Source organism: Balaenoptera acutorostrata, chromosome 6 (assembly GCF_949987535.1).
Source record: "Balaenoptera acutorostrata chromosome 6, mBalAcu1.1, whole genome shotgun sequence".
NCBI classification, from domain to species: domain Eukaryota; kingdom Metazoa; phylum Chordata; class Mammalia; order Artiodactyla; family Balaenopteridae; genus Balaenoptera; species Balaenoptera acutorostrata.
This window is the reverse complement of record NC_080069.1, coordinates 31033129-31055817: the sequence shown is the minus strand read 5'-3', so window position 1 is coordinate 31055817 and position 22689 is coordinate 31033129. Positions and strand designations below refer to the sequence as shown.

Here is a 22689-nt window from a genome sequence, read left to right as displayed (position 1 = left end):
GGGAGAAATGAGATGCTGGAATCCACTTGAGACCAATTGAATCAGACTCTCTGGGCCCAGACACAGGTATGTTTTAAAAAGCTTCCACGGTGATTCTAATTCTAATGAGCAGCCAAAGTTAGCTGGTAATGATTTCTAAGCCTCTTAATCTTAACAGCAGCTCTGAAATGCCTACTAAAACTTTTAAGGTTTAAATATCAAGTTTTTATTTGCCCTATCTATTGAAACTTTATAAAATTCAGAAAAAAACTTTAAAAGTTATTGTATACAATCTTCACATTTCATAAATGACCGTCTTGCTTCAAGTTACACAACTAGCTAATAAAAAGAGTTAGAGCTAGAACCTCTGGTTCCCAAACCAGTGCTGCTGACATTAACAATATCCTATTACTCTCTAATCAAATGCAATTTTAAAAAATTGGAATCTATTTCTCAGTCTAATTTGTAAATATATATATATTTTTAATTGAAGTATTGTTGATTTACAATGTGTCAGTTTCTGCTGTACAGCAAAGTGACTCAGTTATACATAATACACATTCTCTTTTATATTCTTTTCCATTACGGTTTATCCCAGGACACTGAATATATAGTTCCTTGTGCTATACAGTAGGACCCTGTTGTCCATCCATTCTATATGTAATAGTTTGCATCTACTAACCCCAAACTCCCAGTCCACCCCTCCCCACACCCCCTGTAAATATATTTTTTAAAACAGCTTTATTGAGACAGAATTAAAGTACCATACAATTCACCCATTACAAGTGTACAATTCAATGGTTTTAGTTTTATATTCACAGAGTTGGGAAATTATCACCATGATCAATTTTAAAAGCTCTCATCACTCCTCAAAGAAACATGGTACCCCATTAGGATTCCCATTCCTCCAGCCTACTCTACCACCCAGCCAATAATCTACTTTCTATCTCTATGGATTTATTTATTCTGAGCATTTCATACAAATGGAATCATACTATATATGGTCTGGTTTCTTTCACTTATAATAATGTTTTCAAAGTTCACCCATGTTGTAGCATGTATCAGTGCTTCATTGCTTTTTACTGCCAAATAATAACATTCCATTGTATAGCTATTTCACATTTGTTGATCCATTTCATCAGTTAATAGGCATATGGGTAGTTTCTACTTTTTGGCTACTATGAATAATAATTTGTGTAACAGTTTTTGTATAGGTATGTGTTTTCAATTCTCTTGGCTATATACCTAGAAATAGATTTGCTGGGAACTCTATGTTGAACACTTTGAGAAGGAGACATGTTTTTTCACTTTCTTCCTTGGACGTTCCCATTTTTCCTACATTATTTTCTACATTAAATGCAAATTTAATGTAATTTAATGTATGCATATATAATTTTCTACATTAACCACACTATCTCACCACTCTTCCCTCTAAATCTCCAGCATCCACCCACCATAATGAGCAAAACAAAAATAAAACTGCTTGAAAAAAATTTTTACTTAAACGTGCCACCGTATAAAATATTGTAGTCTCATACTCTCAGGAAAACTATGAGCATGGAGAATTTAACAAATTTTATTTAAAAATATCTCTAAAAATAGAGGAATTTAGGAGGAGGACTTCCAGTGAAATCAGTAAAAGACCAAGACAGGACTGCAGTGGAAGGCAACTCAGGTCTTAGCAATCCCAGAGACCTAAAACAACAGTTGGAAAAGGGAACTTTTTTTTTTTAATTGCCGTAAGTCAATTGCCTTTTGGGGAGGGCAAAGTAAAGTGTAAATTTTTAAAGAGAAAAATCAGAAGGGAGAAAAGATTATTTTGGTTATTGTTTGTGAGCCACCTTGAAGTCAGTCTACAGTGGCGTTGAGCTATGGCCTACTATAGATGGCTAAGCAAGCTGGCTGTGATCAGACCCAGGGGGTCAGGGCACTTCTGAAATAAACTTTACCCCTCTGTGAAATTTAATGGGTATTATTAAAGATTTAATAAATTCTGTTTCTACTAATTCTCTTTCTGTATAACTCTCAAAGAAATTTTTTCCACAGTAAACATTTTATTGTATTTTAAAAATTATTGCACTAAAGGTTTCCTGACTACTAATTATATGTCAGCACCTACATTTATAACTAGAAGCAAGTTAACACATTTTTTTTTCTCTACAGTGTTCTCCCACAAAATACCTCTAGCCAGACCCCAATCTCTGATTTTCCTCATTTTCAAAAGCTACTAGGCACTCACTACTCACCTGCCTGAGATAAAGGAAAAAACTTGAATACTGTCCAGCCTCAGGAAGGTATGAAAGAAAAACGGTGATGCAGATTAGTAAGACGGTAGAATCTTTTCCAACTTTCTTCAGTGACTAGGAATAAGCAGAAATAGAAACATATAAAAAGCAAATAGATACTGATGTCACTGATATTCTGGGATATTGGCTGCACTGTTTTGATCTATTAAGGTGGATAACAAAAGATGAATGGATTATATATAAAAGGAATTGAGCCTTAACATTAAATCTATCACCATCTCTTAAAGGAGGTTAGAAGTCCTAATTTCAGAGGTATGTTTCAAATATTATAGCTTTCTCTCTCTCTTTTTTTTAAAAAAAAATTTGCTCATCTTTGTTAACAATACTGGTTCACATCCTGAAACAGACCCTGAACATGCTATGAACAGACCCTGAAAAAACATTGCTCCAGAACCTTTTAAGAAAATCTCATCTCTCTCTTTCATTCATAATACAACTCCTTTAAAGCCATAAACAGCAGTGTTTTAATTACACATAAATTTACTCTATTCTTTAAAATGTTAGTATTAAATTTGCCTTTAAAATTGGTAGACAAATAAATATGCTCCAGCCATGGGGTCAGTGACGACAAGAGTCTCTGACCAGTAACAACTTTTTGAATGTTACAACCTAGTCCAAAAATCCTATACTCCTCTCTACACAGGATGTTTGAGTAGACCAAAAGGTGCACCAAAAGTTGTCTACAGAGTGTAGAGTTCTGCAGTGCATTCTAGGTCATCATAACTGTAACCTTCATATAATTAAAAGCAAAAGTAGCTAATGTCTATTGGGACCTTGCTATATACCAGACACTAGAGTGGTTAATTTATATACATTCACTGCAATCCTCATAACAGCCCTGAAAAGTAAGCCACAATAGTTCCACTACATAGAGGAATTTCTCTGTGTAGCTTGACCAGTACATGACAAGGTGGGAGGTCTGACTGCCTCCACTCCTGGTTTCCTTCTCTCCACACCTATTTCTTGATATCTGACATTACAGCACAAACAGAATGAGCAGGGTCCCCAGGTCATACAATGAGGGAGCTTTTTAGAAAAGAACTTCTCATGAGTTAGTTTTCTTATATGTATTTTTCCTAAAAGGTAAACTTAAGGGAAAAAAGCAAATATCAAATCTCTGGGTTTTTTTTTCCGCACATATTTTCTTCAAGAACAATTTCAAACCAGAGAAGGTGGGGAGAGAAGATTCTTCTTCTCAGTACTTTTTCTAGTTGTTAATGGGATTCCCCCATGACAAAAGAGAAAACAAAGACTCCATTCAATCCGCAAAAGACAAGTTCAACGTGGGTGTATATTAACAACTTAGATAATAACTACTTTAGTCGGTCCAAATGCATTTAACCTTTTTGAATTTAAGTGAATCGAAACAACCACTTCAAATGTCCACCTTCATTTATTTTGTTAAAAGAAAGATGAAAACAACTATGCAAAAAGAAAAAAACCCTTCTTTCCCAAGTCTTCATCAGGGATAAACTGGACATTTCTTGTCTCTTCCCATAGGATAACAACATGCTTGACTTAAAAAGTAGCAATTCTATATATTCCTTGGTGTACAGTCTACCTCAGTCCCTTACTTGCAAATACATTTTTTCTATTTTTACTGGAGAAAAAAATAGATCAACAACTGCTAGGATGCTTGAGACTGCAGGAATGTTCTTTTATTTGCATGGCTTAGAAAGATATTTAGGAAAGTAAATGTTTTCATGTTTTTATTTACCGCAAAAGGGTCTGCTTGTTTCCAAGAAATCTGAGCTCCCCAGGAAAGAGGTCTCATTTTCTCTGGCAAAGATTCTGGAACAGCCAATAAGATGAAGCAGATGTCCAGAAGAGCCACCACTGTGGCCACCAGCACAACAAGGCTGTCTCCATAACTGGCGGACAGGTATGCTCCAATGGCTGGGCTGCTGACCAGACTGGCTGCAAATGTGGCTGAGACCTATGGAAAAAGCACACTCTCACCCAGGGTCCCATCTGCTGCAGGTGCACACCTATATTCCTGTTCTCATCCAGGTTCCCACAGGTACATACCTAAAGCCATCTTTCCCTGGCTTAAAAAAGACAAAAGGATTGTGTTGCACACAACTTTTAAGAATGAAAAAGAATGAAAGTAATTTTGTTTTAAGGACTTGTTCACAAGCTATTAACTAATTGGAGTTATTCTAGAAAGCTACAAGAATGCAAAATAATGATTTGTTAGAAATAAAAATTGTAAAACCTCCCCCATAAATAAAATATACATGTTTTAATCTTCTTTACTTGGGGAATGGGGATGTAGAGAGAAAGGTATGAAAAAAATTTCTGCAGGGTTGATGATAAAATCTACAAATTATTCAGAGACTAGGCTTGATTTCATCTTCCAAAAACATGTACTGTTTCACCATTTCATTAGCACTGAGAGGGGAAAAATCTCTGGTAATCTTAGAAAAAGCTATAACAACAACAAAAAATCCAAAAAGATTTGTTGAGGGAGACGTCAAAGCTTTTTAAATGGAGAAATCCCCAGGCTAGGGACTTTTGTCATGCTGTCACCCCCAACCTCCACCTAATACCAGAGACCACTGAGTCAACTGATCACCCTTGCAACTTGAATCCATGTGAAGCTTCTTCACACTGCTTTCATATAAGCACGTAGAAGGCTCCCTTTATTTTGAAATGTAATCTGAATGTTCAGAAGCTTAAACGGGGAGTCTCCAAATTATAACCAGACTGAGTGCCAAAAGCACATTTATAATAAGTTGGTTATTTAAACTTCTAATGGATTTTAATAGAAACTACAGAAATCATTATCTATGATTGAAATTATGACTCCTGGGTAGGCAATAACACTTTTTCTTCATCCATCACCCCCTAACTGAATGTGAAAATACAACGTATTGGAAATTAGTATTATACTAAAAATATTATAAAAGCCAAAAGTAAAAAAATTTCTGGGGAAAAAAAGGGGGTATAGGGAATTCTAATTTGGGGAACAGGAATTCCCTGGTTCAATATTTATTGAGCATCTACTATGTGCCAGATAAATAAGAAGACAGAGCTCCTGCCCTTCAGGTTTTTTTCATTTTATTTAAGAAGGTCAAGGCAATCATGTAACTTTATATTATAAATTGCAATGACATGCAAACAGCTATGGGAGCACTGCTGCAGCATCCTCACATGCTACGGAAGCACTGCTGCAGGGTCCTCAGGTGCTAATACTAACAACATCATACCTGCACAAAATGGGTCATTCATTCATTTATTCGTAACAGTTTCCCACTACTTAATCCTTATCAAATTACTGTATGTAAATTGAGAAGATATTCTACAACTCAATGTACAAATAAAGAAACAATATATGTCTTAAGTTCACACAGATGAGCAAGAACTGGAAGCCATCTTCCAATTTCTCAAGTTAATCTTTCTCACTAAAATGCAGTCAGACTTAGACCTAAATTTCAGCTAAAACTGCTTCTATAATTCCACAGCATTCCAAGTGTAAAGAATCTAAAGATCATGGAGTATACAGAAGAAAACACTCAATCATTTATTTCATTATTTGTCAGACATTTCTAATTATACTATCATAATTCTATTCTAGCCAATTGGACATTTTCTAAGATAAAGATTGTTCAATAACTCAAGATTTGGTCATTAAGAACAATGGAATTAAATTATTATCTATACAACAATAATTTAATATGTAAGAATACATGATACATCAGTTTTGAATAGAAAATGACTGCCTTCTACTAAGCTCCCCCACAAATTTGAAGGGGATACAGTAACTACTTCAGATATAAACAAGGGGGATAAGGAATGATTGATTATGAGATTAATGCTCATTATCAATAAATGATGCACTCCAAACCATGGTAAACTTTTAAATTCATCTTTCCCATCCATGTGATGTATCCTGCAACACTGCTCTAAGGGAGAAGTGCTCTATTTTCTGGTATTTCCATAATTCAAACATTTGTACATTGCCATGGAGAAACTACCAAAGGCAGAAATCTTAATGAGAATCTTTAAGTCTTGCAAAACACGAAGAAGACACGAGCATTATTATTTACAAGTCTATGTATCAGAAAACCCGAAAGCTTCATAACTTGACTTAGATGGTACCGCAGGGCAAATGCTCTCAGACACAGAGGGGCAGGCCTACCCCCTCCTCCTAACACAGCCCAATTTGGTTAGGTCCTACAGTGCTCAGGATTTCCTCCTCCCATCTCTCCGTCTACTAATGCCCACCTATAATACCCTAATCTTCCTCCCTCCATTCCCTTAGTGGTACACTGAAGCAGGTATAATACTTAAAGATCAGTTTAATTTCTTCAAGTATGCAAAAAGTAAAACATAATTATTATATACATGTAGTAATAGTGAGAAACAATAGGAATTTAGTGGGAAAAAATCTGTTATTAAAATATTTAATAATGAATACTCTGGGAGCCAATTTAATCATGTGCAATATGGAAATGAAAGTAAAAAGGTTAGTCACCAAATTTCAAATATCAGAAGGGGACAGGGAGCAGCAGTGGTTTCCTAATTGTTTTATTTGATTAGTTACATTACTCTGCCACAGTTGGTGCTCAATAAATACTTGTTGAATGAGTTTCTGAGAATCTATGGCCCCATGAAATTCTGTGTAAAACGTTGCATCTTTCTTAAAACTTAAAGCAGCCTACTTGCTTAGTTTGTGTATTTATCTAAAATCCCTCTTTGATTTAACACTCAATACGACACTGGTGAATAAATCTAAAGGATGACTTCACCACAGCAGTCTCTCAATGAGCATTAACTTAAATTCATTATTGCAGCCATTGAAAGAATTACCACTTTTCTTTGTTTACTGGAGGAGTTTCAGTAAGGAGGATAAACATATATATTCTTTAACAGACCTCAAAATGCTTCTTAGAATTTCAGCTAGACTTGATTGACAATCCTGTAATTAATTGGCAATAAATCCTCCTATATCTGTAAGGTAGCCTGCAAGCTTTTTTTCTTTTAATTTTTTCAGGTTTGTCATCTCAACATCTGACATGTAAAGGTAAATGTAAAGGTTAGCCACTGACCAAATCCTGAGTCCTGTGACCAAGTCCAGGAAGCCTTACATGCTGGTTGAGGGCACACTTCAGAAGGGCGCTCCTCTCACTAACTTCTCTCAACATACCTACAAACAGGCATTATTATAACTGCCATTTTACAGATGAAGAACTGAGCTAGAGACAGGGGAACTAAGTCATGATCACTTTGGTTCCGGAACTCTCTCTCTCTGAAATCTTTCCTTAAGTACCACTGCTTAGCACAACAGCTTCATGAGGGGTTTTTCTGGTGGAAGCAGGGAACAAAAATCGAATGAAATTGGAGGGAAATGAGTGTTTTCTGTGATGTTGAGAAAAGCTGCACAAGTGTGATAAATGAGGTTTCTGGCACCCCTCAAATCTGCTGACCGACCCTGAGAGCCCACCTTGAACACCCTGCCTTCTTTGAAGCCTTCCTATCTGCTTCTCCCTCTGTCCTCCTCCGCAGCACTCTGGAGATGCCCCTGTTTTAGGACATGACATGAGAAACATTCAGGGGAGGAGGGAAGAAGGAAAGGAGAGAGCAAGTAATAGCTACAGGGTAAGTGGGGTCGAAGGAGAAGTTTTTAAACTACTGATGTCTAAAGTCAACAAAGTAAAAATTGCTGTTGTGTTTTGTGTAACAGCAGTAACTGACTTATATGTCCATCATTGATCCATACAATTATTCACTCAGTCAACACTGAATGACTACTTACTGTCTTCCAGGAAGTGGGATTTAAAAGAAAAAGTAAGACTCAGGAGAGAAGTATCCTGAGTTTCCGGCATTCAATCCCCCTCCAAACATTCAACAACCCAGCCAGATCATCTTTCTTCTTCCATCTTCTTACTATAAACATTTCAAACACAGGAAAGTTGAGAGAAGAGCACAATGCACGCTGAAGGGGAGCAGAATAAGCCACCCCAAAATGTGCCACTTTGGCATGTGGATTGTTTTTAGCTGAAGGCAATTAAGACCCAGGAAACTCAGGAAAAGCTTTTTACCTTTCTCTTAACAGCCTAAAAGAATTTAGACAGGAGGTCTATGCCAGGAAGAGAGCAAATAGTAAAGATAACTTTTTATATCAGACTTATCTGCATGGAATAGCAAACATTTGTTTACCAGATATTTGCTCTCCTCATCTTCCTGTGAATTGTCTTCCTTCCCTTTGAAGCCCCAGACCCCTACCCTCTTTCTCCTTAGCTCAGGATGGTATATAAGCCTCAATTGCCTGACTTCCCTTGAGTATCTCGCATCTTTGTGGGACTCCCATACATATGAAATTAAATTTGTTTTTCTCCTGTTAATCTGTCTTACGTCAATTTAATTATTATGCTGGCCAAAGAACCTAAAAGGGAAGAAGGGAAAATTTTTCCTGTCCACACCCAATTACCCCAAGAGGTTCACACATTGAACACATACCCACAAATGCTTGCCTGTCATCTTTTCCCCTTGAACCACTTAAGTAATTTTCAAAGTTGTGACACTCTGACCTAAATGGCTTCAGCCTGCCATCTTCTTTAGGTCTTTCTTCTCCTACATAACCACAGTGCCATTATCTTGCCTAAGAAAATTAGAAATGATTGTCAATTACCCAAAAAAGGTCTCCTATAACTTTTGTTATACACTCAGCAATTATTTGCTGAATGAATGTAGTCCTTTTTCTGTAGTACCATGTCCCAAATAAGTGCCTGAGTCACACACCTAGCAATAGAGTAACAATGGATTAACATGGCTGAGGTTTTATCACCTCTCCAATTCTAATTAGGTACACAGAGAGCTATGATCGTAGCACCTGTTTACTGTTTATGGTTCCTCAAGAGATTAGCTAACAAGAAACAAATCAAACCAACTTTAAAAAAACTTCGCAACTGACAACTCAACACATCCTGCCAATCTTCCAACACTAAAACCAGAAAACAAATTACTAGCAATTTCTATCTTGCTATTTTTAACTTCTCATAAGTCTCCTTTTTTATTTCAATTGCTTTGGATTTTCTTTTACATAAGTCAATATTTAACACTATTTTAATAAAATCTCACTTTCCAGTGAATTTTTAGTAGAATGCTCATTATTCCTCTGATTAAAAAACAATCTATTATCTTACCCATCCATAAGCAGTACTTCGCTCATGCTCCTGAGTAACATCAGCTACATAGGCAAATATCACAGAGAACGTGACTGAGAAGACTCCAGACATGGAAATCATTGCAAAATACCACCTATAAAAAGATTATTTTAAACACCCATGAGAGAGGTAGTGTATACACATTTTTATAACCAAAGCCAAAGATATCATGTAAAGACTATAAGCCAAAAAATAAATTTAAAAAATACATGTATATTTAAAGATATAGAGGACAACTAATAAAATTATAATCAAGATGGAGAGGAAGGAGAAACATACTAATTTTGCCATTGTTCAAGGGGTTTTAGTAAATGCAGTTTAAAAACATGAAAGAGTAAGGGTATGCAGTAAAGTTATACTTTTAAAGGTAGCCAGAACAGAAATTAAAACTTTCTAAACTTCCTAGCTTTAGCTAAGAAAAATACATATACACAAAAGCAGGAAGCATTTTAAAAATTAATTTAATTAAGACGAAAAATTTCTATCATATGCATAGATGCTTAAAAAATCTAGTTAAAATATTAGCAAACAGAATCTCACAGAACAAAAAGTAGGGTTTAATCCTAGGATGTAAGGATGTTTCAATATTAGAAATCTATTAATATGATTCATCATGCTGGTAGATCTAAGGAGAAAATTCAAATGATCTCCACTGATGCAAAAGGCATCAAATAAAATTTGACATTCAACCTTGATTTTAAAAAAGAAAATCTCTAAATAAAATAGGAACAAGTATTTTTCAACCCAAAAGGTAGCTTAATACTCGATGATGAAACATTATATTTCCTTCATATATATGAGGTAGATAGGTCCATAATCATTACTTTTATTTAACATTATTCATTAGTCTACACAAGTAGCAGAAGCAGCAGCATGAAAACTGGAAGAGAAGAGGTAAAATCATTTAAAGATCTGAAGAAAAAATTTTAAGGTATTGAGAGGACATTAAAAAAAAACCCTAATTCATCAGAAAAGCATGACTTGTTCTTGGACAGAAAGACTCAATACCAAAAAGTATTTTATAAAAATTCATCTGGTAGGAAATAAAATGATTCATTATAGATAGCCAACACATTTGTAACATGACAAATGTTGACATAAAATTCCTATCAGATAATCAAATGAGAGTATTTTCACATGAGCACCCCCCTCCGAAACTATTAATCGCATTTTTAAAAAACCCCCGAGAAACTGAAACACAAAAACCCTCCATTCTAAAGTACGTTCTTCACATAGGAATAGCATCTCAGCAACAGGAATTTTGGCCAAAATACCATCCTCTGTACTCCAGAAAAACTAAGTTACTGCTCAGGTGCAAATTCCAACCCATTTTTATTAACTAAATAGCCTTGGTTACATGCTAACTATTCTCTCCTTATTTATCATGAAAAAATGAGATCAAATTAAAATTCACATTATGATTTAGAATAGGCTATTGGTCTTAATACAGTACACAAAAAAGTGACTCCTGCCTTTTGATATAAACTATGTTCATGTCAGTGCCCCAGAGCAATGAGCTGACAAAAACAACACATTTTCAAAGTCAAATGAGTCACAGTTGAGTGAGTACAGGGATTGTCTGCCCCCTCCCAGGACCCAATCTTGTAACTTACCTCATGGCAACAATAGCTGCCCTTCGAGACATCTTTTCTTTCTATTTCTTCACCTAAGTGAAGAACTTAGGTGGGCATGATGGCAACTGCCTACTAGCTTTCAGTATTACCAAAGAGTTCAAATGAAAACACAGGTACAACTGCTTTGCAAAGGTTAAAAAGCACACTGCAGCTGTATTGTCCACAGGTGATCCAAAACAGACAGTCATGATGGAGGACCTAGCCACTCACCATGGACTGATCCTCATCAGTGGAATTGGAAAGCAGGTGAAGAAGACGGTGCCGAGGAGAAAGGGCTTCCTTCCCCACACATCAGACAGCGCACCTATGAGTGGGGCACTCAGAAAAGAGAGCAGGCCCTGGAGAAGAAAGCAGACGCAAAGGTCAGATTTATAATGTGATCCCACAACTACCTGTGATTCTTATTTTCTAAATGCATTTCTAAATGCTCTAATTCATTTTAGTGGCTCCAAAACAGAGTAATTTGAAACATTAAATACAACCTGTCATTAAAAAAAAAAATCCTAACAAAATTTTTAAGCGTGCTGTTTGAGAGGGAAGAAAGGGATAAGAGTTTGTTTTCTGGGAGAAACTGGAAAAGAGAGGTGATGTAAAATATATATACCCACAGTTGGCCCATAACGTAAACACACACCAAGGGTATGGAAAGAAGCCAGACACTTAATTCATTTTAATAAATATGTATAGCATATCTATCATGTGCAAAGCTCTGAATTAACTGGTGAAATGAAGACACTCAAATGAATACACACCTTCTGCTCTCAAAGGGATAAACTAATAGGGATAGCAGGATAAGTATGCATATACTAAATGTCCATAAGAAAAGCAGATTTTCTTGTCATCAAACTTAAAGCTGTATTTGCCTGGTGAACTTAGGACAGAGATAATGCAAGTTGCGTAAGATTTGAAAAAAGAGTTGAGGCTAAGGGGAAGCAAGAACACCACACATAAGCAAAGGAAGTAAAGAAACTCACATTTACCACTTCCTCACAATTTGCCAGTCACTCTGCTGGCTGGTCACTTCCATATCTATTTCCTTTTTGAAATCAGGGTCCTTTGAGGTGGCCACAGGCTTGCCTCTCAGACCCTGTTGGTGCTATCATCCTCCCTTTACATGCTCTGTCTGCACACTTGGCCACCACCACCTACATTATGAACAGCTTTGCAATCTCTCTTCTGAGCTCTGTGCCTACAGCTAAATGGACTTCCCTACTTTGACATTTAACATGCACAATGTTCCCTATAAACCTGACCAAACACCCACACTTCCCATCTTTGCTAAGAAGCTGTCCAAAGCTTTCCCATCATCCCTCCACTCCCCAAGGCGATTTTTCAGACCATTCTCTCGTAATGATTTCTCTTTATCCATCCCCTGCTGTGTGACACTCTTCAGCATTTCTTGCCTGGATTTAAATAAAACTGCTTTCTAACTGCCTCCTGCCCCTGGTCCTAGTTCCCTCCAATCTGTCCTCCACATACCCCCAAGAGCAACCTTGATGAGCTGCAGACTTCCGTTCTCTGATCCTTTGTTTAAAACTCTCCACTGTGCAGAGTTGAAATTCTTTAGCAGGTATTTAATAGGTGAAATAATGAGTGTCTGAACTTTGCTTTTAAATACTACAAACAGAAACTAGGTGATAAGTACATGGGCGTTTATTACATTATTCTCTCCTTTTGTGTATTTGAATTTTCATAATACATTTAAAAAATTCCTCAGCATAGCATACAGATAGAATCCTCCAACATCTAGCACCTAACACACATCCTCTATGCTTTGTCTATATACAATACTTCTTAGTTTTCTGAACATATACAATACCGTGTTCCTTTCTGCCAACAGGCATTGCAAAGGCCCTTGTTGTGCCTGTATGCTTCCCACACTTGGACCTGGCAAACTACTAGTCATTCTTCTCAACTCCAAGCAAGGAGCACCTCTTCCTCTATCTATTTTCTTAGCTACTCAAACAGAATTAATCACACTGGTTTTTGAGGGGTGCAAAACAAACAACCCTCCCCGCCCAACCTGGTACATATTGCTTCTATTATAACTGTAACACTCTATTATAATTACTTGTTATTTGTCTATCTTCTCTATTGGATTAGAAATTGACATTAAGGTCAGAGGAATGGTTTCTTTCCTTCTCTGTACCCTTGATGCTTATCACAGGGTCTGGTAATAAGGGCTTTCAAAGAGGTTTGGTAAACTGAATAGAACTTTTAAGAGCAAATCAACTCACAGTAGTTTCCAAGGTCACATGGCTGAGAAGAAAAAGAATAGGATTCTAATCCCTTATCAGCCACTAGTAAACCCAGAGCCAATGGGCCAGGGGACAGGTAAACTGATGTAAGGGGAGGTGAGAGAAGACTCAATGGAGGGCAGGCAAGTTGAGGAGAAAAGCATTTTGGCTCCTCTGAAATAAAATATTAATCCATACCCAGGCATCAAACCTTGTAATTTATAAGCCACAGTGGATTTCCAGGGCATTCGGTCTGTTCTTGCATCAAGACAGTTAAATGACCTCCTTTAACTAAGAGCTAAATGACTGCAGAAGCAGGGCTTAAATTCACAACCTGCAACTATCAGTTTCATAAATTTTAGAAACGAAAATCTTTTACGTTGCTTTAAAATTCTCTAAAAATATCAAATGCCTGAGTTCTTGGGTAGTATAGAACTGGTCAAGAAAAATATATAAAGAAATTTAAGAGGACAAGGCAGTAGAAGTAACAACCACCACAAAAACAGTAACAAAAACTCTAAACACAAAGAACCCTGGAAAACTTTTTGGACAGTTCTGATTTTAGATTTCATACAATGCTTTAAGATATGGAATGCATGCCATTAAAACAAAGGATATGAGAAGGCCAAGCACTGAAGTTTTATTTAAAATAATGTAGTTTTTACAGATAAAAGATAGTGTTATCTAGATTCTGGATTTAAGTTGTAATTTAATCTATTCATTAAATAATTATTATTTAAATCAAATTCTCAGTGACAACAGATGTTGAAAATACCCTCTGGGAGAACCTATATTTTTATTAAGATGCTAAAATTCAATCTAATAAATACTTGCCTCTTTGGAAAACTTGTATTTCTTAAAAATCAGAGACTTTCTTCTGTCCCAGAGTTACTTCTTCACTACCCAATCTAGCCCTAGATCCTATCAGGCCACATTATTACAACAGTAGATTGAGAAGGGTATTTGTACCTTGATTAGGCAAGTACTTCATCAGTCCTAAAGATGCAGAGCACAATTTGCAAATGAGAACAAAATGTTTAAAAATTAAAACCAGACTGACATCAAGGCCCTAGCCTTTAACACAAATACAGCTGATTCTCATTATTCACAGAATTAAAGAACACGGAACCATTGTTGCTAGAGGAAACACAAGGTTGGGTTCCTGCAAGCCTCTGGTCACATAGTTTCATTAACTGATCAATACATAACCTTGATTAATGTGTGTTTCTGTTTAAAGATGCCTTATTTAATATGTATATTGTTGATTTATTAACAATGAAGTTTCAGCTGACAGCACTATGACTCATGTCTGAATGAGGCTTATCTAACACAGTATTTTCTCCATAAGGTACATCAAAGCCCTCCTGCATTTAGAAATACTTGACAACACTTCGGCATTACACTTGGGGCCATTTTAAACAGAGAAATTATCAACAAAAGGAACAAAAATGCAAAATATATGGCATTACATGGACTGCAAAAAGGACTTATAGTATGAGACCTGAAACAAGAAGAGAGAATGTCCCCTTGTTCAACCTCAGCTGGAAACTCGCAGTTGGGCAACTCAAATTCCCTCCTTATGCCATATATAAATGAACATGAAAGCACTGTATTGATTTGGGGGTTACAAATAAATTTAGCGAGTAGGCAGACCTGCAAATATGAAATCCTGGAAAAATGAGGACCAAATGTACTAAGCCATGCTATCGTGGCCCAACGAATACTGGATAAAACATGATGTGTAGGAGCCTAGGTGTGGATGGCAAAATTAACCAACAGTTAATACGTCACTTTTGTAAATTAGCTTCCCGGTCCAACTGGCACCGTTAATTGGCCAGTAATTCTGACATGGCCTTACAGGCTCTAATTTGACAAAACAGCAATTAAAGCTTATTGTTCAATTAAATACAATTATCCAATAATCTTTTTAAAGCATACAAAGAATAGCAAATACGACTCATTTGAAGCAAAAGTACATGAATTTTATACTTTATATAGCCATCATAAAGGTTTTAAGTGTAAGTTTTCCTTAACATATGCAGCTGGCAAACATTTGACTAAAATAATTGGGTCAATACCCTTAAAAAGTTTTAAAACTAAAATTTTTTTTTTTGTTTTCCTTCAAATATTTTAATTAACTTTGCAATTGAGTTTGAGGTAGCAATGGTACCAATGAAGAATAAAGTACAGTTATTTAACTACTTCTGAAAATTTTCATTTTTCCATGAAAAAGTTCGCATCTTATGACAACTTTTCAGTATCCTTTATAAGCCGCAAGGAACCTGCAACATATAGACATAGTTTACCCCCAAATTATATTCATTCACTTTGATTTTTCATACAGTATTTTACTAATAATGACTTTTATCTCTTTCACTTCTTAAAAGGACATCAAAGAGAAAATTTCACACTAATGGAACTGTGGTTTTTATTTACATAACTGACAAATGCAAATCCTTTCACATAAAAAAACAGTACTAAAACAGGGGTCACCTTTCAGACCTAGGACCCAGTAAGACCCTGTACAGAGTACAGAGCTTCCCTTCCCAGGGTGCGTAACAATCAGTTTAACAGGGCAAATGAGAAACATGATACACAAAGTGACTTTAGTTCAACTGAAGTCCGGGAAAGGGAATTTGTGAAGCATGAAGAAGGTCTAAGAACAGCTGGTAATCCTGAGACTTCAAGGAAAGAACAATATGGGCAAGAGGGCTGGAGTATTTTCTTTTGATCAGAGGAGAAAAGGGGATGGATGTAGGGAAGATTCACGGAAAGCAGAAACAAAAGCATATGAAAGTGCAATTAAATTTAATTAAAATATAAAGAAACAGACTGTCACAGGCTTTCCCTTAATCTTAGAAGTAGTAGGGCCATTACTTCAAATTGATTACAAGAAAGAATAACAGCTAGCATTCCTATATGCCAAACTGTTCTATGCCTTTCACACAAATGTCTTACCTTGTGAGATGGGTACTATTAGGGTAAGTAACTAGCCTAAGGCTCAGGTCTCATAAGCAGTAGAAGCGGGATTCAGCTCAGGTGTGAGGTGGCTCTAGGACCTGAGACTAACCCATAAGCCCATAATTCAAACCAATTATTACACTTCTTTTTTACTGACATTTTAGTGTCTCTATCCTGAAGCATATAAAGTACTAGACTTATCTACTTGTGAATTCTCTTAAACATGTTTTAATAAATGGATAAATTAGCAGCCAGTTATAAAAAACTATTTAAAATTTATGAAGTCATCTCTCTCAAGTAGGTTGTTTTAACAATTTTATTTACAGATAATTAAAAGGATAGTCTTTATCCAAGTTCCTGTCCAAATTAAGAAAGCAAGAATTACTGTGTGTGTGTATGTGTGTGTATGCAAAGCACTTCGGTACTTAGTAATCCTAAAGGGTAGCTATAAGAGGACTTTAAAGGTATCTTGTTTTTTATTTTTTATTTTTTTAATTCTTAGAAACATCAGCCAACAGTTTCTCTGTGTGCTTATGCTATGTGCTGCTTCATGATTTAATTCATTAAATAGCAGGATGAGACAGCTCAGCAGCAATTCCTAGGATTAGAGAAACTCTTGACATATTAAATGTCCCTGGATGAGTGTCCTGGTAGACGATCTACATGGCCATCTCCTTGATCAGACTGGACCATCAAGTCTAGACTAAGAAGCACTGCGTGTGAACTTCTGTGGCCAAGCCCTGGAATGGATTGCTGGGTCTTCTACTTTTTCGCCTTTCCCACCCCTTGCTGTGAATAGACAAGATTAAAGCTGCATGCTAGAGGCATCTTCTTCATATCAATTGATCCAGGTGTAAATCAACCCTGGGCATCTGGCCCACTTAGTTTTAGTTTGGGACACTGATGAAGATATCTAGTTTTGTATTAAATATAAAACATGCTAAAGAAGGAAGCTTCAAGAAGTTTCAAGGTAGACATTGGGCAATTCGACCAGCTGGTCTTCATGAAAAGAAATGATTACAGTCACTCTATCTGCTCATGTTAACCAGCAGTAATACCTAGACTTCATCTACTAAGTCAAACCACAGCATCTCAGTCTGGTTATATACTTCCAATGAAGTATAGCCAAAACTATAATACTTTAGTGGTTAATTTTATGTGTCAGTTTGGCTAGGCTATAGTACTGAGTTATTTAATCAAATACTAGTGTGGGTGTTGCTGTGACGGTATTTTGTAGATGTGGTCTAACATCTACAATCAGTTGGCTTTAAAGTAAAGGGTATTACCCTCAATAATATGGGAGTCTCGTTTAATCAGCTGAAGGCCTTAAGAGCAAAATCTGAGGTTTCCAGTAGAAGAAAGAATTCTGCCTCAGGACTGTAGCATTAACTCCTGCTTGAGTTTCCAGCCTGTCAACCTGCCCTACATATTTCAGACTTGCCAGCCCCACAATCATGTGAGCCAACTCCTTAAAATAAACCTCTTTATATATATTCTATTGGTCTTATTTCTCTGGAGAACGCTAACACAACTTCTTATTGCTAGTCACATAACAATGTCTACCATATGTTTCAATTCCATAAAAATAAAAAATGTTATTGAAAAATGTTTGGAGAGTATAGGACTTTCAAAATCTGAGAAGAGGGATCAAGTGTGAGTTTTTCCCTTTATAATTGTTAAGATGAACAGGTACTTAAACTAATAATCACTAAAATGAGGGGATTATCATAAAGTACATCATTTAAAAATAAAGAACTGAACAATCCTCATTAGAAAAATAAACAATAAACAAAGAACTTGAAGGCACTTCATAAAAGTAGCCAGCAAATAATGTAAAAATCCCCAACCTCACTTGAAATCAAAGAAATACAAATAAAATTACATTGAGACATCATTTTCAAGCTTATCAGATTAGTGAAGATCTGAAAAGTAATACTTGTATTAGAGCATGGTGAAACAGATGCACACACTGTTGATGGACGTGTGAAATGGCACAGTTGCTGTAGGAGATAATGTGGTACTATATAATCAAGATCTTTTAAAATGCCCAAACTTTTCTACTCACTAGTTATACCTTGACAACTCTATTTTTTTTAGGAAACAATAAAAACTCTAAAGACTTACTTTAAAAAATTTGTTACAGAATTATCTTCAGTAGTTTGAAATCAGAAACCACTTATACAGGGAAATGGATAAATAAATTATGGCATATTCATACAATAGAATAGTATACGTATAACCACTTCAAATACAGGCAGTTTTTGCTTTGCATGGTAGTACAGGACTGAAAAAAAATGTGCAAGCTGAAACCATGTAAAGCGATTTTAATCAATGGGAAAAACTGATTTATTCTACGACATTTAGAATTTTTTGTCAGAACACTGAAAACTCTTTTACTATCAGTTATACATGTTTAGTGAAATGAAAAAAATAGTAAAACTATCAATAGTATTTACTTAGTACACTGTAATGTAAAACATTAAGAATTAAAGTGTTTTATTTCTTTGTAAAAAACTTATCAAGAGTCATTTGAACAGTGCTTGTCTTCTTTGTAAGTCATATAATGTATGATGCACAGTATCTTCTTTGCTTTGGAAAATTGTCATATGCCTTTTTAAGTCTGGATCAGCTTCCAACATTTATCCTTTATGCTTTCAGTGTCATGCAATATCATCTCTGAGAGCTCTTTTATTTTATTTTATTTTTTTAAACATCTTTATTGGAGTATAATTGCTTTACAATAGTGTGTTAGTTTCTACTTTATAACAAAGTGAATCAATCATACATATACATATGGCCCCATATCTCTTCCCTCATGAGTCTCCCTCCCTCCCACCCTCCCTATCCCACCCCTCTAGGTGGTCACAAGGCACCGAGCTGATCTCCCTGTGCTATGCGGCTGCTTCCCACTAGCTAGCTATTTTACGTTTGATGGTGTATATATGTCCAAGCTTTTTGCTGGCATCACTTCCTCTGGGACATCTTTATCCTTTTCATCACAACCATTTTCCTCATTTATGCTGATAAGTTTATCTTCACTAAGTTCCTTTGGCTACACATCTAGAGTCTCTCCAACTAGCTGGTTCTTCTATAATTCCTCTGAGGTTCTGTATGAATCCCACTTCCAGCATTATCACTATTTATTTCTTTACTGCATTCTCATCCTTGTTGGCCAATTCCTTCTTTCGATGATCCATTTTTGTAAACTGTCATGTGGGTTTATCACTGGATCAAGGAGGCAACACAATGGCATGTTTTGCTGTATGTGCATGAACTAAGATGCACAGTGACCGGTCACCAACACTTTGAAACGTCGTGACTGGTTATGATGTGCATCTGTTATTTATGTAGTGTTTTGTGGACTGAGGAGTTAGCAGCAGTTTGTATTTTATGCAGCTACTCACAGTTAATACACCATGGTAACAGAATTCTGAATTGTGCTGAATTGGGAGACTCATGTTATATAACTGAATGGTGGTAACTGAAATTTGTGCATATTGGAACATGTAAGAGGGGGCTGGATGTATTTTATGTAGTTTTAATGTTATGGGGAAATTACTATGATATAATTAGTGACCGCTGATACAAGAAAAAAAAGATACACAGTTAAAGTCTCTGAGTAAGCTGGATCTTGACTATATAAAAATGCATAGAAAAAGACTGGAAAGAAATGTTATTTCAACAGTATTTACTTAGTGCCTACCATGTGCCAAGAACTGCTCTAGGTGCTGGGGACAGCAGTGAGCAAAGTGGACAAAAATCCATGTCTTTAAGAAACTTCCAGTCTAAAAGAGGAGGGGTGATGAGAACACATAATAACAAGATAAAGATAAAGCAAAATATACAGCATGTCAGAGGTGAGATAATGCTTTGAAGAAAAAGCAGAGAAGGGGGATTGGGAGTGATGAGAACTGGACACATTATTCAAGATGGTAGTCAGTGAAGGCTTCACTGAAAAATGACATCTGGGTGAAGAGCTGAGGGGTTAAGGAGTGAAGCTTGCCAAAATCTGGGAAAAGCAAGCAGAAAAAAACAGTACCTGCAAAGCCCTCAGGCAAGCACTGGCTGAGGAAGCTGTGGCTGCAGCAAGGTCAGCAGGAAGTGGAGGAGAGAACAGGGATGATACCAAAGGAGAAAACGGGGTGTGGGTGGGGTTGGTTAAGAAGAGTGCCACAAACTGGCTTATATTTTATCATGATCTCTACTGAAAGGGGACCAGGTACTGTTTTGATTATAGTTCTATTTTGAAGGTAGAATCACAGAACTTGCTGATGGATTGGGTTTGGGATATGGAAGAGAAAGAAGACTGATTCCAGGAATTTTGGCGTGAGCAAGAATGGCATGACCAGTAACTGATATGAGGAAGACTTGTGGGTTGGTCAGGCTGGAGGGGAAGACCAGGATCTTAGTTTTGGAGCTGTTAACTTTGAGATACTTATTAGGCAAGGAAATAGAGATGTCAGTTAGGCAACTGGATAGACAAGTCTGAAGTACCGGCCCAAGGTCTAGGAAGGTATTTATTTGAGAGTTGAAAGTGATAATAAGTCTGACCATACCACCAAGGGAGTAAGTGTAGAGATAAAAGAAATTGTTGTCCATGGCTTCAGCCACCCATCTGTCAGAAGTCTAGGAGATGAGGAACATATATTACTTGTCAGAAACAGGGTTAAGAAAGAAGTTAATTTAAAAACATAATTTAAAAAAAACTCAAGTTAACATATGACCCAGCATTTCTACTCCTAAGTATGTACCTAGGATGAAGTGAAAACATATGTCCACATGAAAACCTGTACACAAATGTTCACAGCAGCATTATTCACAATAATCAAAAACTAGAAACAACCCCAAATGTCTATCAACTGATAAATGGATAAACTGTGGTATATCCATACAGTAAAATATTATTTGGCCATAAAAAGAATGAAGTACTAATATGTGCTACAACACAGGTGAACCTTGAAAACATTATAAGTGAGGGAAGCCAGTCACAAAAGAACATATTGTATGACTCCATTTACATGAAATGTCCAGAACAGACAAATCTATAGAGACAGAAGGTAGATTTGTGCTTGCTTAACACTGAAGAGGTTAGGGGGAAATGAGAAATGACTACTAATCGGTACAGGATTTCTTTCAGGGGCAATGAAAATGTTCTAAAATTGACTGTGTGCTGATGGCTGCACAACTCTGTGAATATATTAAAAGCCACTGAATGTACACTTTAAGTGGGTGACTTGCATGGTAGGTGAATTGTATCTCAATAAAGCTGCTGCAATAACCAAAACCAAAACAAACAAACAAAAAACTCCAAAACTAAAACTGGAGAATTCACAAAACAGAACTGGTTACTCTTGCATCCTTTATTGATGCTCACCCTAAATTTAAACCTTCTCTTCCAAGCATTATGATAGTAAACTTACAAAGTAAAAGTTAACGGCAGAAAATCTACAAAGATAAACAAAATACATAAAGAAGAAAATTAAAAATCATCCATAAATCCACATACTTTCAAACTTCAGGTTTGAAATCATTTTTCCCCCTGCTTATTTACATTTATTTTGGTCAAAACAAACCTGAAACCATACTGTATAGTTGTATATCCTTTTTGTTTCACACATTACATGGTGTTCTTCAAAAACATGTTCTTTATATGTCTGTATTACATTATATGGCTATACCACAACATAATTATTCTTTTAATTTTAAGGCATTTTAAAAGTTTCTATGTTTATTATTACAAATAGCCCTTTACCCGAACCTCTGAATAACTCTATTTGATAAAAACAACTTTCTAGAAATGGAATTACTTTGTTAAAATATGTGAATATTTTTAACTCTTAAAATACTGCCTTCCAGAAGAGCTGTATTTATCCTGTCATCAACAGTGCACAGGGACCCAATTTATCACAAACTGAACTAGCTGTTGTCAGTTTAAAATTTTTTACCAATGTGTATGTAAAAATATTATCTCATTTAATTTGGGACTTACTGCTTATTAGTGATAAACTTATTTTCACACTGACATCTTTTGTAAACTGCCAGGTTACACCCTTCTTTGCCCTTCTGGGATATCAGTCATTTTCCTATGGTTTTACTTTGAGAGTGCTTTTATGTATTCCTCCTTCTATTACCAATAACAGTTTGTCATTTGTATTTTCAGTTTGATGATGGTGGTTTTGACTTACCAAAGTTAAAATATTGATGTAAATGACTCAATTTTTTCCTTTATGAATTCTTTTTCTAAAAAAAGAAAATCTTTCCCCAAACTGGTAAGAAAAATGGTCACCAAGATTTCCTTCTAATAGTTTTTGCTTTTTATGTACTCTTCTTTGCAACATTTACTGAGTATTTAGCACATGAATGAATGTACTATGCTAACAGCTTTACATCTACTAGCTCATTT

The 22689-nt window shown here is 36.0% G+C and overlaps 1 protein-coding gene across 9 annotated transcripts in view; it reads right to left on the bottom strand.

Annotated features, from left to right (window-relative positions):
- The window catches only part of MFSD14B (major facilitator superfamily domain containing 14B), a 463050-nt gene that overhangs the window by 8046 nt on the left and 432315 nt on the right, over nucleotides 1-22689 (bottom strand). For all 9 annotated transcript variants that reach the window (XM_057548333.1, XM_057548335.1, XM_057548334.1 and 6 more), the window contains 4 exons: nucleotides 11299-11426; nucleotides 9434-9548; nucleotides 4003-4221; nucleotides 2226-2339 (listed from right to left, as the gene is read on the bottom strand). In XM_057548333.1, coding sequence (XP_057404316.1) covers nucleotides 2226-2339; nucleotides 4003-4221; nucleotides 9434-9548; nucleotides 11299-11426 — 576 coding nt within the window. The remainder of the gene's footprint in view (nucleotides 1-2225; nucleotides 2340-4002; nucleotides 4222-9433; nucleotides 9549-11298; nucleotides 11427-22689) is intronic.